Below are 17,186 nucleotides of genomic sequence, written 5' to 3'. Positions count from 1 at the left end.
ATAGCAGGCCATTCAAAGTCGTCAGCGACCTTCACGCCTTGTGTTGGCTAGCTAACTTAAAGGACCCTTCAGGGTGGCTGGTGCGGTGGAGCCTCAGACTGCAAGAATATGACGTCACGGTAATCTACAAGTCCCGATGAAAACACTCTGATGCCGACTGCATCCCCGCCGGAAGACGACGAGGATGACGACGCCTTTCTTGGAATAATAAGCGAGGAAGACTTCGCCGAACAGCAACGAGGAGACCCGGAGCTAAAAGGCCTCGTCAAGTATTTGGAAGGGCACACTGATGTTATCCCTAGGGAATTTAAGCGTGGATTGTCTTCGTTCATGCTCCAAAACAACCTACTTGTGAAGAAGAACTTCTCACCAGTCCGCGCCAACTACCTTCTTGTTGTTCAGTCGGCGCTGCGTCTAGAAGTACTGCACGCCCTACATGACAATCCGATTGCTGGCCACCTCGGTTTCTCCTGGACGCTATCGAGGATACAACAAAGGTATTACTGGCCGCGCCTGACCGCCGAGTTGCCCGTTACGTCAAGACATGCCGAGACTGTCAACGACTCAAGACACCACCGATAAGGCCAGCCGGATTACTAGAGCTAATCGAGCCTCCTCGCCGACCATTCCAGCAGATCGGGATGGACTTGCTGGGACCCTTTCCGACGTCAACAACCGGAAATAAGTGGATCGTTGTGGCGACGGACTACCTCACCCACTTCTCTGAAATGAAAGCTCTGCCGAAAGGAAGCGCAGCCGAAGTGACGCAATTCTTCGTCAAGCACATCCTGCTGCGACATGGTGCTCCAGAAGTCCTCATCACTGACAGAGGAGCGGCTTTTACACCAGAGCTCACCCAAGCCATTCTGCAGTACAGCCAGAAAAGCCACAGGAGGACAACTACCTACCACCCGCAGACGAATGGTCTCACGGAGCACCTGAACAAGACCCTCGCCGACATGCTAGCGATGTACGTCGACGTCGAACACAAGACGTGGGATGCCGTCCTGCCATACTTAACATTCGCTTACAACACGCCGGTGCAAGAAACAACACAGATCACGCCGTTGAAGTTGGTTTACGGCAGGAACCCGACGCCGCCGCTCGACGCCATGCTGCGGCACGTCACTGAGGAGCAAAATCTTGACGTCGCCACCCATCTCCAGTGCGCCGAAGAAGCCCGACAGCTCGCCCGCCTACAGATCAAGAACCAGCAGAGGACCCACAGCCGACACTACAACCTTCAACGACGCTACGTCATGTACCAGCCCAGTGACTGTGTTTGGGTTTGGACCCCAAAACGCCGACGACGACTTAGCGAGAAGCTTTTATGCCGCTATTTCAGACCCTATAAGATCATCCGACGCACTGGCGCACTCGACTATGAGGTCGTACCAGACGGCATTTCGCTATCACAGCGGCGCACTCATGACCTGATATAGTCCACATTGTGCGACTTAAGCCGTTCTACCAGTGCTAATGAGCTTCGCGACATTATGTAGCTGACCTTCGGACTTTCTTTTTTTTTTTGGAGTGTGTTACTTTGGACTTTGTTTCTTTGATAAGTGCTTTTTTGCGTTTCGATCTACTGCTTTGTTTGCAGCATCGGGATGATGGATGATGCTTTTTGAGAAGGGGGCATTGACACGTGGACTTGTTTATCTTTTTTGGGTGAGCGCTTTTCACCGTCTAGCAAATGTTATCACTCAGTGTGGGACGTGCTTGGATGTACCGGAACTTTCTGGAATGTTAACGATGGTCTTATTCGCTGTCTGTTGTCACTGAACCCTGTGTAATCTGTGTAATCTGATGGTATGTATGCGCGACGTGAATGGTGCAGAACTTTCTAGAGGACATGCAGGCACCAGCGATTTCTCTGGAACGTTCGATGGCTCGTGTAGAAAAGCCGAACGGCAGACTGGCAGACCAGATTTTCGCCGATCACCGACTGTGTTTGCTGCTCTCGTTCTTTGAGTGTAGCCTGCTTTTGAGGACACAACTTCGCCCAATACAACACTAATTTCGTCAATCACAGTTTTGCTGCCTTTTTCACCGTCACTACTATGTGACAGTATATTTATACATGATTTTACAGTTAAACCTTGGTACAATGACCTTCAATATAACGAAATCCTCGATATAACAAAGTTTAAATTTTTATAACTTCTTAAACGGAATGCTGAGGTTTTACATGCCAGAACTACGATTTGATTACGGGGCACACCGTAGTGGGGGACCCCGGATTAATTTTGACCACCTGGGAATATTTAACGTGCCCGCAATACATGGGCCATGGGCGTTTCGGCACTTTGCCCCCATCGTTTTATAACTTCTTGTCCATGGAACTCCATGCACTTAGAATCTTAATATATAACAGAGTGTCCTATAGACGATTTCAAACAGAATTAAATTTCACTCGGGGCCCTCTATCAGAAATGGACTTTTCGAGGGTACCCAACTTTTTTTTGAAACATTATACCTTGTGGTTGGCGCATGATGGCCATAGTTGCTTAAGCGCCTATAAACTCCAACAACAACAACAATAAATTTCACCGCTGTGGCAAAGGAATACCATTACAATAAATGGAAACCTCTATTTATTGCACACTAAGCATGTAATCCGACGTGTGTCCAAAGAGTGGGCGTAACAAGATAGTGGGGCATTATGTGCGCTGTCTTCCCAAGCATTTAGCACTGGAGGTTGCATGATCGCGAGTTTTGGAGGTGCCTTGAAGCGAGAGGCAGACGAAGCCTTTGTTCCCCACTGCTGGCACTTGTCGTGACAGCATCAAGCCACTGTGGTTGACTTGTGAAGAGCAGCTAGATTTGCTTTGTACCGCTGATGTGAAGATATTGTTGACAAGGCATGAAACTTGTCCCTAACTCTCAAATTCAACAAAATAAAGTTTTCTCATATAAAAATTTGATTCTTTCCGAATGCCTGATGATTTGGAAAATTTTGCAGCCCCTTCTACCATGTAAACAAAGTCCAGCGGCGACTGTATAAGTTTGCAGAAAAGGTCTAACTTCAATTTAATCAAACTTTAATTTAATGAAGAAAATTGTTAAAAAATTAAATTATGGGGCTTTACGCGCCAAAACCACTTTCTGATTATGAGGCACGCCATAGTGGAGGACTCCAGAAATTTTGACCACCTGGGGTTGTTTAACGTGCACTTAAATCTAAGTACACGAGTGTTTTCGCATTTCGCCCCCATCGAAATGGGCCGCAGTGGCCGGGATTCGATCCCACGACGAAGCAAGAAGCAAATTGCTGATTTTACCAATTTTGTTATATCAAAGTTGAACAGTAGTACGTGCACTTCATCTTGTTTACGATCTCCTGCTCACACCTGCGCTTGCATGCTTTCGATTGAGCACTGTTGCGAGTGCCATTTCGGAAAAGGGGGGTCGGGGGTTATGGGTGCCCCACAAACTGATATGTCTCATTTGCGACCTCTCCCGAGAGTTACTGCTAGACCTGCGCAGTTGATGCTTGTCTCGGGCCCACACTCACCAAGGGGTAGTGACGTGAGCTGGTTCTCCTTCATGTTGAGCTTGGACAGGTGCTTGGCACGTGAGAAGATCCCAAAGGGGATCTTGTTTATTTGGTTGTGCTCCATGTTGATGGACTGTAAACGGAACAGGAAAACAAATGAGACAGACAAGAACGCCCTTCACACTTCCACATCTGACCACCTTCACATGGCTACCACAGTGGTACTGATCTTGTACAGTAAATGAATGGGGTACAGCGAGTTTTGGCATCATCATCATCATCATAATCTTTTATGTCCACTGCAGGACGAAGGCCTCTATCTGCGATCTCCAATTACCCCTGTCCAGCGCCAACCGATTCCAACTAGCACCCACAAATTTACTCATTTTATCACCCCACCTAGTCTTCTGCCATCCTCCACTGCGCTTCTCTTCTCTTGGCACCCAGTCTGTAACCCTAATCATTCATTGGTTATCTAACCTGCACATTACTTGACCTCCCCAGCGCCATTTTTTTCTCTTAATGTCAATTGGAATATTGGCTATACCTATTTGCTCTCTGATCTAAACCGCTCTCTTTTTGTTCGTTAACATTATGCCTAGCTTTCTTCGTTCCACCGCTCTTTGCGCGGTCCTTGACTTGTTCTCAAGCTTCTTTGTCAGTCTCCAAGTCTCTGCCTCATATGTCAGCACCAGTAAAATGCACTGATTGTATACCTTCCTTTTCAATGATAACGGTAAGCTCCCAGTCAGGAGCTGACAATGTCTGCCGTATGTGCTCCAACCCATTTTTATTCTTCTGTGAATTTCCTTCTGATAGTCAGGGTACCCTGTGATTATTTGGCTTAGGTAAACATACTCCTTTACAGACTCTAAAGGCTGACTGGTGATCCTGCACTCTTGTTCCCTTGCTCGGCTATTCATGATTATTTTTGTCTTCTGCATAATAATCTTCAACCCCACTCTTACACTCTCTCTGTTGAAGTCCTCTATTATTTGTTGCAACTCGTCTCCGGTGTTGCTGAACAGAACAATGTCACCTGCGAACCGAAGGTTGCTGAGATATTCGCCGTCGATCCTTATTCCTAAGCCTTCCCCAGAGTAATAGCTTGAACACTTCTTTCAAGCACGCAGTGAATTGGAGAGATTGGAGAGGTAACATAATCTTGAATATCAGAGACACGAAACGAGGGGCAGATGAGGCATTCCCTCCCCGCTGCCGGCACTTTTCGTGATAGTGTTGTCCAACTGCGGGCGACACTATCAGCTGCGGGGGCAGAGTGGACGCGAAAGTGTGTCTGGGTTTGCTTAATTCATACCACCAATGTGAAGATATTGTGACGTGGCACAAAACCCAATCCTTTGTCTCAGACTCTCACATTCAACAAAAGGAATTTTTTTTTTCGGAAAATTTTGTGACCCCTTCCATGTAAAAAAAAGATAGCTCGGTGACTTTACATATTCGCATAAAGGGTTGAACTTCAATACAATAAAATGTCACTATAACGAAGCAAATTGCCAATTTTACCAACTTCGTTATATCGAGGTTTAACCGTATACACTTCTCCAAAGAATATCCATAACTTGTGAATAGGGCGTTTGCTGAACTCTCAAAACAACTTGGCAATTTTGCGAAGGCTGAGAAATGATGCATCGTATTGTCTGCTTCAAATTCAATCACAATTCAATTCAAATTTGAGTAGGCTTAGTGAGTGAATCATTGCTAAAACCCAACAAAGCGGGGATGCTGTTCGAACACTGTCAAATTAAGCCACATTGTCAAATTCAGGATCCCGTCTTCTATGATTGGCTCAAAACACTGCAACATTAGAATTTAACAAGATGGCACATATTGATAGTGTAAGCAGCCTCACTAACAGGACTGCATCGGCCTGGCCTTAGATTGGGCCATACTTGTGGTCAGATTCACACACAATATTCACTACGCTTGGCAAGTGCGCATTTGATGCATTCAGCTTAGTTTAGCTTAGAAAGCAGTGGACAAATAACATTGTGCAGCACAAAAGTGCGATGATACGTGACAGATATTCACAGGAATCATGCCAAAATGTCTATGCCTTAAAAGGGTTAAGAGCATCCGCGTCTTACGGTGACTGTGGTGAACTGGGCCGGTCCCCCCGATGGGTACGAAGAGAAGTTGTTTCGTGACAAAGTGAGGGTGTGCAGATTTGTGAAGCTCGCTAAAAGTCCTTCCTACAAGGCACAAAAAGAAAGAAAAAACAAAAACAAAAGCAAATGTCAAGTGGTGAAGGCAGCATTGTCTCAATTCAAGCCATGACAACAGTGAATTGTGCACACAATACTAACATTTAGCGCACACTCATTGCATCACAGCCATTCTGAATCCTGTAATGCCCAAGCACAATTCCACATAAAGCAAAATTAGAAAAACTCATTCACCTTTTATTTTTGGCCATTGAGATTAAAGTTGAACAAAAGATGAGATGTTAATTCAGTTATAACTTAATTAGTATAGCCATCAATTATTTAGATCAGTGATTGGTGTGCTAAACTATCCACAACTAAACACTCACTCCAAAATATGAAAGATTTGGAGGACGCTTAAGGTTCGCCTTTAAGAGTGGAATTTACGTCTATGTCGCCTACGAAGTGCAACGTTTCTTGATTTTTGTTTGTTTCTCACATTCCTTGCCGTGGACACTGCAACCGTCTCGCTCGAGGCGGACACCTGAATGATGTCAAAGCGCAAACGATGCTGCCTGGAAAGTGCAAAGTGCGACCGCGTGGCATCCCCGCAAGTACGGAAGTTAAATTTTACCATGCACGTAGCTGCGTCCGGAAAAAAAGCGAAAAAAGGAGGCGTGCACAGAAATAAGGCCGAAGGAAGGAAGAGACGCGCCTCCGTTGCTAGGCAACTGTAGCGACACTTTTCTAGGTGGAGCAGTATGCGCTCACAAAAATTAATGCGCCGTTGCCTCCGCTCGCCCGCATTCTTTTTTTTTTGTCGGGCATCGTCTCAGGTTTTCCGAACCCATGCGCCGCGACGTCCACCCTCTACGCCTTGTCGTCTGCTAGCCTACTGTTTCGGCTGCTGTGCAGGATACTCGGAAATCTAAGAATCCCCAGATTTTTTTAATGTTAGTTCGTAGTACTGAGGCGTTAACATCACAGGGTAACTAAACAGACAGTTTTAGCAGAGTGTTGCTTACGCTCCGCTCTGCACATATTTCACGCGCACTGGTGGCGGCATAGAACGCACTGATTTCACTTATCTAACAAGCACATCTCCCAGAGATGCCACTGACAGGCTCCCAGCAGCTTGGCTGTAGGACAATTACGAAAGGAACTAGATGCCCCCTGACACTTCGCTAAATCGGGTTCCTAGCGGAACGTGGTCAGCGTTCTGCTGCCGCTACGTGTGCTGTACACAAGCGCGTCAGTGTTCTTGGTAGCATTCCGCTCAGTGCCGTGTGCATATCGTTATGATAGGCCGGTCTGAGCAGAGCGGACCGTAAACGCTTTACCAAAACTCTCTAATAATGATTGTTATTCGGAAGTTCGTAGTACCATATTTACTTGATTCTAACGCGCCCTCGATTGTAATGCAAACATGTTTGCCGTGACCTAAAGAAAGAAAACTTTACAGTACCGCCGCGCGTCATTATTTCATACATAAACACAACTTTTTATCATTTCGAGAAACAAAGATTTATTCCCGATACACTAAAGTTGCAATAAATAAAAAAAATCGCACTTTTGCCCGAAAGGTGAAGCATCGATTGCGGTAGCAAATTAGTAGACAGCTATACGAAAAGTATGGATAATAGCTTTATCAGCCGTATAAACTTTTAAACATTCGCTTACTAGCTAAATTAACAAACATGGTTAGGAATAGTGGCTTTATCGGCCATATAAACTTTTAAACATTTGTTTACTAGCTAAATTAACAAGCATGGTGTCACGCATGCACAAGAAAGCATGAACACGTCTCAGTCAATGATTACAGAAACTTTTTATCAGTACGCTGGAGTGAGAAAGTGCAGTAGCAGAAGTGAGCGAATTGACCTTTGTGTGGCCTTTCACTTCAACGTGAACTCAGCGATGAGAGCACAGCACAGTACGCATAGATGCGTAAACTGTCTCCATCACAGATTGCTTTCAAAATAGGGGCCACGCGGCTGTGTCTATGCAGCAGCTGCCAGATTAGAACGCCTCTCCCGCTTGCGCCGGTACCACACGCAAGTTTTGGGAACTCCAAACGCCCGTGATGCGGCCCAATTTCCCCCCGTCTCCGCACATGTGAACACTTTCCCTTTAATTGCGGCATCGTGGTGAACACTCGGCGTATATTTGCAGTCAGCACTTCCATGCTGATAGAGCAAATGCAGAAAATGGGAAGACGGATGGTGGACTAAGCTAAGCAAATGTACTACAGCACATGGAGGAAGCTACGGCAGCTAGGCTTGAAGCGTCCACAAGACGGCCATCTTGAAATGCCGATGGTGATATGGTAACACAGAGATTTAGGGTCGTACTCGATTCTAATGCGCATGCAATTTTTGGACTGGCTTTATCGGGAAAAAAGTGCATGTTAGATTTGAGTAAATATGGTACTGAAACGTTTTTTGCAATGAAACTATAAGAAGTCAGCAGGGGATTTCTGAGAAGTTCGTTAATGTGGTGTTCGTAGTAAGAGGTTTCACTGTACTCTCTTCGAGGGAGCCTTCAGTGATGTACACTATAGCTAGGTGGCCTGCTTGAAGTGTTAGTTGCAATCGTAATAAATGCTTTCCACGTGTATATGCAGTAGTCATCCATTGTTTTCTTGGCTTGTAGTGTGCCGCGGTTGACGGGCATGCGTTCACCAACAATAGTGCACGGTGTGCTGAGGCGTAGCGCCATTGGCACCCCCCCCCCTTTCCTACAAAGTTGGGACTGCTACCCCCGAACACCTCCATGGATAACAGTCAATTTGTGTTATTTTGAAAATAATTTGTGAATTCGGTTCATTTTAACTGATGCTGTGACTCGTTCAAGACTGTATTGAAGTAACCAATGCTGTAACCAGAGCAGCTGATCAAATTAACTAAATGTGTGCACAAGGACTCTGAACAACTCTGCTTCCTGTGGGAGCATATAAAAGCTAACTCCAGTCATAAACATAGTAGCGATTCACACTGCACTGCTGACGTGATTGAGAATTTGATAAGAAGGGCACGAAGTATTTGATGAGGAAGACATGACTATTTTATAAGAAAGACATGACAGACCATTTAAAGGGCAAATACAGGGATGTTTCGATGTCAACGGAGGTCAATGAAATTCACTGGGTACATTCCTCTGCACACTTCTATCATCTCCTGAAACAGAAGCAGGTTTAAGAGTTGTGCAGATTTCCTAAAGAATTATTTTGTTAATTCCTTCGAACCACCTCGTTTGCCTGCTCCTCAGATACTGGCAATCTCACATTATGACGTAAACGGCAGCACACGCAGAGCGTGCTGGCAATGAGTGATAGATGACAGTGCCGAGGAGCTGCTGACCAGGAGCTGTGGTCTTTGGCACGAGAAGTTGCTGCTGCGACAAATTACGTTCTGTGTGAACGGGCGAGTGATGGGTGGCAAGTAATCTTGCGTTGTTGGCTGCACAAACTTCAGCCCTTGCCAGCCGCACACACAGCTTGAGCCAATGTCAATCGCATTCGGCCGAGGTTAGGAGTTAGGAGTCGCCGAGTTCATGCGTCTGTACTACCGGTGCACTTGAGAGACTGAGCTCAAGCTACTAAGCCATTAGGATGAAGAAAACTGCTTTCGTAGTTCAGTTTTGACCATAAGGGTGAGAAATAAATCATTATTCATTTTGCGCAGTGCACACACAAAAAAGCAAGAAGCGACGATACAGCAAGCTATCAACATCGGTATGTTGCCGTTCTCGAAGGCTGCCAGTCGCGCTCGCTGACACGTCCCTAACCTAAACAAACAACAATTGGAGGCCCTTTTGATACAGCAGCTTAAGACACGCCTCGTGAAGCTGCCAGGGTGTCAGTACTGGCATCAGACATTCCCGCGAGAAAACTACGCATTGTCTAAATGAACGACTATACCCACAAAGTCTTATTCTACATCTACTTCATGGAACACATGAATTGTGTGCATAAAAAGAGTACAAAGAATGATAAGTAGGCAGTGTAAGAATGCTCCTGTACTACGGTCTCCCGCTCGCTTTTTCCGAGGTGCGTGGCTGCTCATACTAGCGCGACTCAGACCAACGTGACGGTGTCTACATGCACAAAATCTGCATGTTTTGCTATGTTCGGACATTATTTGATGTCACTGATACGTGGCTTGCATAACGTTTCAAGCTGACAACTAGTAGCCATTCTACCGTGCCGAGATAAACAAATGCACCGGCCGGTGCTTTGGACACTTGGTCACATTCTTCTGGGAAAATTGTGTGCTCTACAAATTTACATACAAAAGCGGAAAGTAGTGCTCCACAACACAGCACAGTGATTATGCAAAACACTTCCCTGATTAGTGGATAAAACACCTAACATAGCAAGCAGACATGTTAACTCAGTGGTTAACGCTACCCTTGGTCTTCATGTTGCAGCACAATTTGTTGCGCTGGGTGCTGGCTCAAATGCGAACAAAGATTCACAGCTATTGAATTCGTCGGCATTGTAGCTGTCACTGCTTGACAGCTCCAAAGAGTTAGTGCAGCAGACACTGTCCCCCAAAGACACTGTACCAAGGGTCTGGCGTGGTCCCGAATCAGCTCACCGTCCGCTCGCCACCGCTTTCGTTGTCAACGCTGGCAGGGCCTGCACGTCTTCTGCGTCTTCCCCATTGGTGTGCCACTCGCGACGTCACACATACGTTTGCTCGGCCGCTCCATCAGGTTTCAGTTTGGTTTTGAGCCTTTTTTGCTTATTCAAAATTATTTTCGAATTTGCAGAACACATCTGACGTGTGACATAGGGGTCTTAGGAACCTAAAGAATGCCGGTACGGTGAACTCTTAACGGTACCTCAAGGGACCAGGAAAATTGGTTCCATTTATCAGGGTTTCCATTTACTGAGAGACAAAGCTGAATACAATTGCATGAATACAAAACCAACTCACTACGAGGATGGTGTCCCATTTAAGAGGCGGTTCCACTTAAGCAATTTCGATTTATCAGGATGCAACTGTACCTTGGCATGGAGGAAAAAAAAATAACAGGGTTGCCCTTTAACGAGAAAGAAATGGCTAGATGATGAGGAATACGCGACTGAATGTCTGATGAGAAATACGAGACCAAGCAAGAGAAAAGGGGACTGACGGGTAGTTGGGAGACCAAGTTGCTCTCGACGTTGAAGTCCGTGATGAGGACACAATTGCTCAGGGACTTTGGCACGGCTGTCAGCTGATTATACCTGCAGTGGAGTTGGAGCAAGGTAAGCGAGATGCCGTTGCACAAAAGCACAAAAACGATAACGACCAACTCAGCACAAACACACACGCACACACACAGGCAAAAAAATAAACACAATAACTTTGCGTAAATACATTCTCTGTGGCATGAACGTATGAAGCGATTTCGCACAAAGCCAAGACTCTAAACCTATCTGTAGGTCATCTGCTTTAATTAACTCTGGGGTGCCAAAACCACAATTTGATCATGAGGCCCACTGTAGCTCCGGATTAATTTAGACCACCCAGAGTTCTTTAATGTGCACCTATTGCATTTTTTACAATCACTCAACAATTAAAAACGAGATTTTCCTCCCTTCAGATTACGTGTCCTCATGAACTGATCATAAACTCCAGGTTAAAATTCCTCTGTGCCGCACTAACACTTGCCATGCCTCTTTAATGCCACAAACAAGCAGTGACTGGAACCACCTTCCCACCTCCGTCGCTGCAATCGAAGACCCTGCTGCCTTTAAAGTTGCGATTAACAGTTCATTGTTAGAACACTCCTCTCTGTGATACCCTTGGGTCCTGAGAGTACGGAAAAAAAAGTGCGTTCTTGCGTTATGCCCCCTAATCAGAGCGTGGCCGTAGCAGCCGGGATCGAGCCCTCGACCTCGAGGAGCTTTGGTGTTCAAATGCTCACAGCGACCTCAGTTCTAAAAATTAAGAGCCCTTTGAATTGTTCTCGAATTGCCCCTTTAGACCCTAGTTCTGACTGATTGTTCTTTCGGCCGTCAACTTTATTAATTTTTCCGGAAAAACAGATCAAGCTGCATGGAAACACTTTTGCACATGGAGGATGAATATTTAAGCCCATCAGGCCAGTTAAGGACCTTTTGCAAAAAAGAACACCAATTAACAGCAGTGATAGCAACACACCCAACTTCTCGTCGAATGCGGTAGTGCTCTGAGACTGTGGCGAGCCCAAGAACCACGTTGTCTTCCTTTTTCTCTGTCAGCACTTCCTCTCTTTTCTTTACCTCCACCGCACTTCAACAATGCTATTGTTTTACATTAAACTTGTTTTATGCACTACATTCCTAACTAAACCAGCTTAAATAGTATTTTTTTCTAGTTAGTCTATATTTTGTTTACATTAGGTGCTACATGTATGTTCAAAATCTTTATTTTGTTGCTCTTAGTGAAAATATTGAAAAGTAAATTGCATCTCCATATGGAGGAAGCAGAACTGAAAGAAAAATATTAGAAGGAAGCTTAATCTTGGAGTCAACTCTAATTTTTCTATTCAAATACATGTGAAACACAGAAATTCCTTTGTGACATTACCACCTGGCTGATTTGAATAAAATTTCTTGCATTTGAGGGCGAAAGCAGGATTCTAGTGACTTATTGAAGCTGAATTTTGATTTAGCAGCTGGAATTACTGATGAAAATTTCGGCAAACTAGTAAGCTTCTTAAACATTGAAACACAAAGTGTACAGATCCGTAACTTTGCACCATAACCAGGGTGTCTACCAAGTTGACATTTCCAAATTCCCTGAGTTTTCCAGGTTTTCCCTGAGCACCTTTGCGAAATTCCCTGAATGAGTCAGATCTTTGTTTTATGTCAAGACAGGCTGACACCACGTTGCCCGATGCTGTCACTCTCTAGTAAGCATGCTGAAACAAAAAAATGACTTAATCCAGTTTGAATAGTAAGGAGTAATATATATTTTATTCAAAAAGAAAACAGAAGGAAGGTGTTAGTAAAATGCACAGCGAAAGGAATGGTAAAGCCCATTCCAAATTGAGTCGAACATTTTCAAATACGAATGAAAAGGAGATGCATACATAAGTAAATATTTTTTTAATATCAGCTATTTCTATCAACTGATAGCAAGCTCATCTGTATGAGGTCCTGAACTTTGTCACAACTAAGGTTCTCTCTCAGCAGCTGGGAAGTCAACCTCAACTGTCCTGACAGACTCTCAGCCCGTACACAACATCTCAGTGTTGGGTTTCACTGCGTAAACAATTTATTTTGGTTTGGATGAGGGACACCTGTGTCTCAGCATCAGCCATCACTTAGTTTTTTTAGCTCAAGCTCCTTCAAAAAGGTGGCGGCACCCTTCCTTTCCCGTTAATTCCTCAGTGCGTCGGTCCTTTCTGTTCTCATCCTCCTTCTACCACGCTTTCACCACATGGATCATCTGAAGCATCCTCTTGGTCAGTTGTACAGTCAACATTCGATTTCTTGGACTTCCGAGGGGCCGCAAAAAAAAAAAAGGGCAGTCTGAAAAAAATTAATGCATGTCTTTAACTGCCTTTAAGGGCTAAAATTACCACAGGCACGTCTCAAAAAGCTCTGAAGGCCTGCCAGTACGCTATTTAGGCATATCAGGGCTTGTACTGTGACAGAAAGACGACGTGCACGCATGTGTAATTAAGTAATGTATACTGTGTCCCGCGACAATTGCCCCCTCCCCACGCTTGTTATGCTTCACCGCCCACCACTAGTGTACCGAGGCGAAGCTAACTTTCGCAGGCTGGCATTACGCAACGCGCTGTGCTCTGCGAGCTTCAAAGCCAATCGCTAAGATTACAAAGGCGGAGTCGGTGCCATTGGTGATAGCGGCGAATTCTTTCAATGAAAAACACGGCACCGCACGGCAAGAAGCTTAATAGCGAACATAGAAGCAGCTAGGCCTGACGTTGCCGCGGTGGTGGTTACGGATTTGCGGATTTGCGGATTTGCCTGCGAGAGTGTCAGTTCGAAGCGGCGAGATAATCAAAATAGCGGCGGTGGCGGCTTTGATTAATGCCATTTCAGACCTGCAGTCGGGGCAATATACATTGACTATATGGAGGACGTGGTAGTGCCGCAAAACCGTGCAAATTATCAAGCATGTCCGAAAAATCGGGCGTCTAGAAAATCGGTCGTTAACTACTCTGGCAATACATCGTGCCGATGACACGGCGTCAATGACGATTCGTTGTGATTCCTCTGTTACTGGAGCCAGCATTAACACGACTTTTGTTCCCTTTCAATAAAGTTACAGCTAATTTTCCCTGATAGAAGCACAAATTCCCTGAGTTTTTCCAGACTGTTCAAATTCCCTGAGAATTCCCGGTTTTCCCGGTTTTTCCCGGTTTTCCCGGTTGGTAGACACCCTGATAACTCTTGAGGGCCTTTAAGGACATTTCAAATAAATTACTTAATTAATAAGAACAGATGTCAGAGTTATGTAAACTGCATCTGTTGAAACATCCCAAGCGGACAAATTTCACATGTAAATTGACAGCCTACATGAATTTGTTACAATGTTTACGAGGTTTTTATAAAAGTCCTATTTACAACAAATTAGTGGCATGCTTAGAGTGGTGTACAAGGTACCAGTTTTATCTGCTTTAGATTTCTTAGATGCAGTTTACAGAAATGTGATATCATTTATTACAGAGTTACAGAGTCGAGATTCAGGGAAAACATGGGGAAGGTGGGAGATGGAAATTCAAGACGATGAGCAAAACGAGAACAAGGTGAAAGCAGGAGCCAGCGAACGTGTGTCTGCGTGTCGAATTGAGAATAAAGGAGCGCTGAGGCTCCTGCTTTCACCATAGTTGAGATTCGGTATTTGAGCTTCCTCGACTTAGCAATTTCTAACAATTTCTGTAAAAAAGATGGCCTAAATTAGCATCTCCTACCAACAGTAACTAGATTTTAACATTTTACATTAAATACAACAAGCCTCGTCAAAATGTGTGCAGTGGTAGCAGAGAAAATTGATTTCTCCGATTCCATACACGTGTATGCAGATGGGAGCCGCCGAGCTTCCTCTTAAAGACGAGGCCAGTGAGAGAGGGGAGTGGGCTCACCTTATGCCGAACCGGGAAAGCACCATGAGGTTGCCTATCGTGTCGGGCAGGTCCACAAGCTCATTGTGCTGGACATCGAGCGTCGACAGCTGCACACAGTTCCCAATCTCTGCACAGAGAGAAAACGTCCACCAACCACCACAGTGATTCATTCATTTGGAAGCAGGCAGGCACATTGTGTACACCACGACATGCATGCTGTGTTTTTCCACGCGAGAACCTCAGTTGTGAAACAAAAAAATCTCAACTCAAGCAGACAGTAATCAAGCACAGTTATTCAAGTGGACACAAAGGACAAACATTACCATCAAGCTCAAGAGACTAAGTGGTGCTTGAACATATTGTGTGAAGTGCCACTTATACTTGGAACAGGGCTAGAGAAAACAGGAAGGGGGGGGGGGGGGGGGGTGTAGCTGGCATGAAATCGGAATTTTCCATCTTGTGGAACAACAGAATCAGCTGCCAATGACATCTTATGCGTGGTACAACGTTCATGACAAGTGAACAGAAGTCAACCAGTGACAACACGAATTACATTCAACAGGAAGCTTTAGCTCAGGCCCAATTCTGACGGGGCCTATTCAAGTACATGTAAAACGCAAAAATTATTTTCCGAGATAACCTCGAGATGTGTCCTCATGTCCTCTTACCTCGTGTCCAGCTTAAAGATGATTTAATGAAATTTGTTGCATTTGAGAGAGAAAGTTAAGTTCTACTGACTGTTGGAAGCGGAATTTCGAGTTAAGGCCTGACTTTTGTTGAAAGAATAGTAAAGAACTTGCAAATTTGAAAAAAATTAGGACGCATGAAGTTTATAAATTAATAGCTCTGCACCAAGAACAGATATTGGAGTTCTGTAAACGGCATCCATTAGCTAATTCAAAGTGGACAAATTCGATATGTCACTTTATACGTTAAATGAATTTGTTACGTTGTGTACAAGGGTTCTGCAAAAACTGTATTTCCATATTATTGATTTTTTAGATTCATGTGTAACATAACAATTTTGTCCGCTTTAGATGTACCATGAGATGCAATTCACAAAGGTGTGATATCATTTTTCATTGCTCAGTTGCTGAGTTGTAAACTCCATAGTTTCTTTTCTGAAAATTTGCAATTTTTGCCAATTCTTAGCACAAAATTTACGACCTAAATGAAAAAATGAGCAGTGACTAGAGTTTAGGCTTTTCTTTTAAGTGCAACAAACCTCGCAAAATTTGGTGCAGTAGTTGCCGACAAAAATGAATTCTCCTTTTACCTGTACTTAGATAGGAGCACCCAAGTTAAAGCTTCCTCTTAAGACATTATCTCCTATCTAACATCACATAACCAACCAGAGTGTTCCACGACAACTGCGTTGCTTATCATGCTATTCATGCACCCGACAATAAAAATAATTGTCCAGTGGTGCTAATCACTGCAAATGTCATGCTACATTGCGCAGCATAAAGAGTTATTTAATAATTATGCCCTAATGGGCAGGACAAGGTCAATGCCAACAGGAGTCTACGGCCTCAGGTTTTTTAACATCATTACATTTAGGTTGCCATTACAGATGCACTTTTAATGACATCAAACATCATGATGACAACAGCTGCAGCGAATGTAATTAAGTCTGCCTATGGTAATACTCTTAAAAAACTTATTTAGCAAACAAAAGTTCGAAGAAAGTTGTTTTAAAACATTGACAGGCAGAATGTTTCACATAGAATTTCAGATTACATTAAAAATGTGCCTATCTTTATCCTTGCAGCCGAAACGGCTAATATTTATTGCATGAAATATAGGTGCCAAATGACAGAGACGCAATCAAGGGCGTTTACCATACACACAACTTGATGCTCATGATCCGCTAAGACTGGGAATGAGAGTACACTTTGCACTGTTGAATGAGTGGTGGGAATTCATTATGCCACAAGTGATGATAAGTTTTAATCTGTGTCACACTGTGCGAATGGCATTAAACTTTAAGGCACTCAGCAGTTAATGTCGTTTGTTGTGCCCGTGCAGCGCAGGCATTGTTCTGCTTACGCATGTACAGTAGAACCTCGACAATGTGATCACACGTGACATGAATTTTGGGATGATGCATATTTTTCAGAAATCCTGGCCCAATGTCCATAACTTACAACATGCTAAATTTATGATCCTGCAAAATGCTTTTCATGCTGCGGCAGATGATACAAACAGCCGAGTCTCTGCGTAATCCCCGGCGAGGCTGGCACGGAGGCCCCGACTGGCTCAAACTGGCTTGCCAAAGTGTGAAGTGCTTGCTGCTGTCACGTCGGCAGAATGGCCGCTCTGATGCGCGTTTTGCCAGGGCAACCTACATCGCTCTGCCACTCCGTTTGGTTAATTCGATCCCGACCGAAAGTCCTGGCCAGCTACCATGCATTTCTATAGGACCAAACTTTCGTGACTTCCGATTGTGAAAT

The 17,186-nt window shown here is 44.5% G+C and overlaps 1 protein-coding gene across 5 annotated transcripts in view; it reads right to left on the bottom strand.

Moving 5' to 3' along the window:
- The window catches only part of LOC135913571 (leucine-rich repeat protein soc-2 homolog), a 125,014-nt gene that overhangs the window by 16,550 nt on the left and 91,278 nt on the right, over positions 1–17,186 (bottom strand). For all 5 annotated transcript variants that reach the window (XM_065446079.2, XM_065446080.2, XM_065446081.2 and 2 more), the window contains 4 exons: positions 14,752–14,860; positions 10,804–10,897; positions 5,608–5,712; positions 3,518–3,632 (listed from right to left, as the gene is read on the bottom strand). In XM_065446079.2, the coding sequence (XP_065302151.2) occupies positions 3,518–3,632; positions 5,608–5,712; positions 10,804–10,897; positions 14,752–14,860 (423 nt within the window). The remainder of the gene's footprint in view (positions 1–3,517; positions 3,633–5,607; positions 5,713–10,803; positions 10,898–14,751; positions 14,861–17,186) is intronic.

The sequence above is a fragment of the Dermacentor albipictus genome, chromosome 9, assembly GCF_038994185.2.
Source record: "Dermacentor albipictus isolate Rhodes 1998 colony chromosome 9, USDA_Dalb.pri_finalv2, whole genome shotgun sequence".
NCBI classification, from domain to species: domain Eukaryota; kingdom Metazoa; phylum Arthropoda; class Arachnida; order Ixodida; family Ixodidae; genus Dermacentor; species Dermacentor albipictus.
This window is presented reverse-complemented; position numbering and strand designations above follow the sequence as displayed.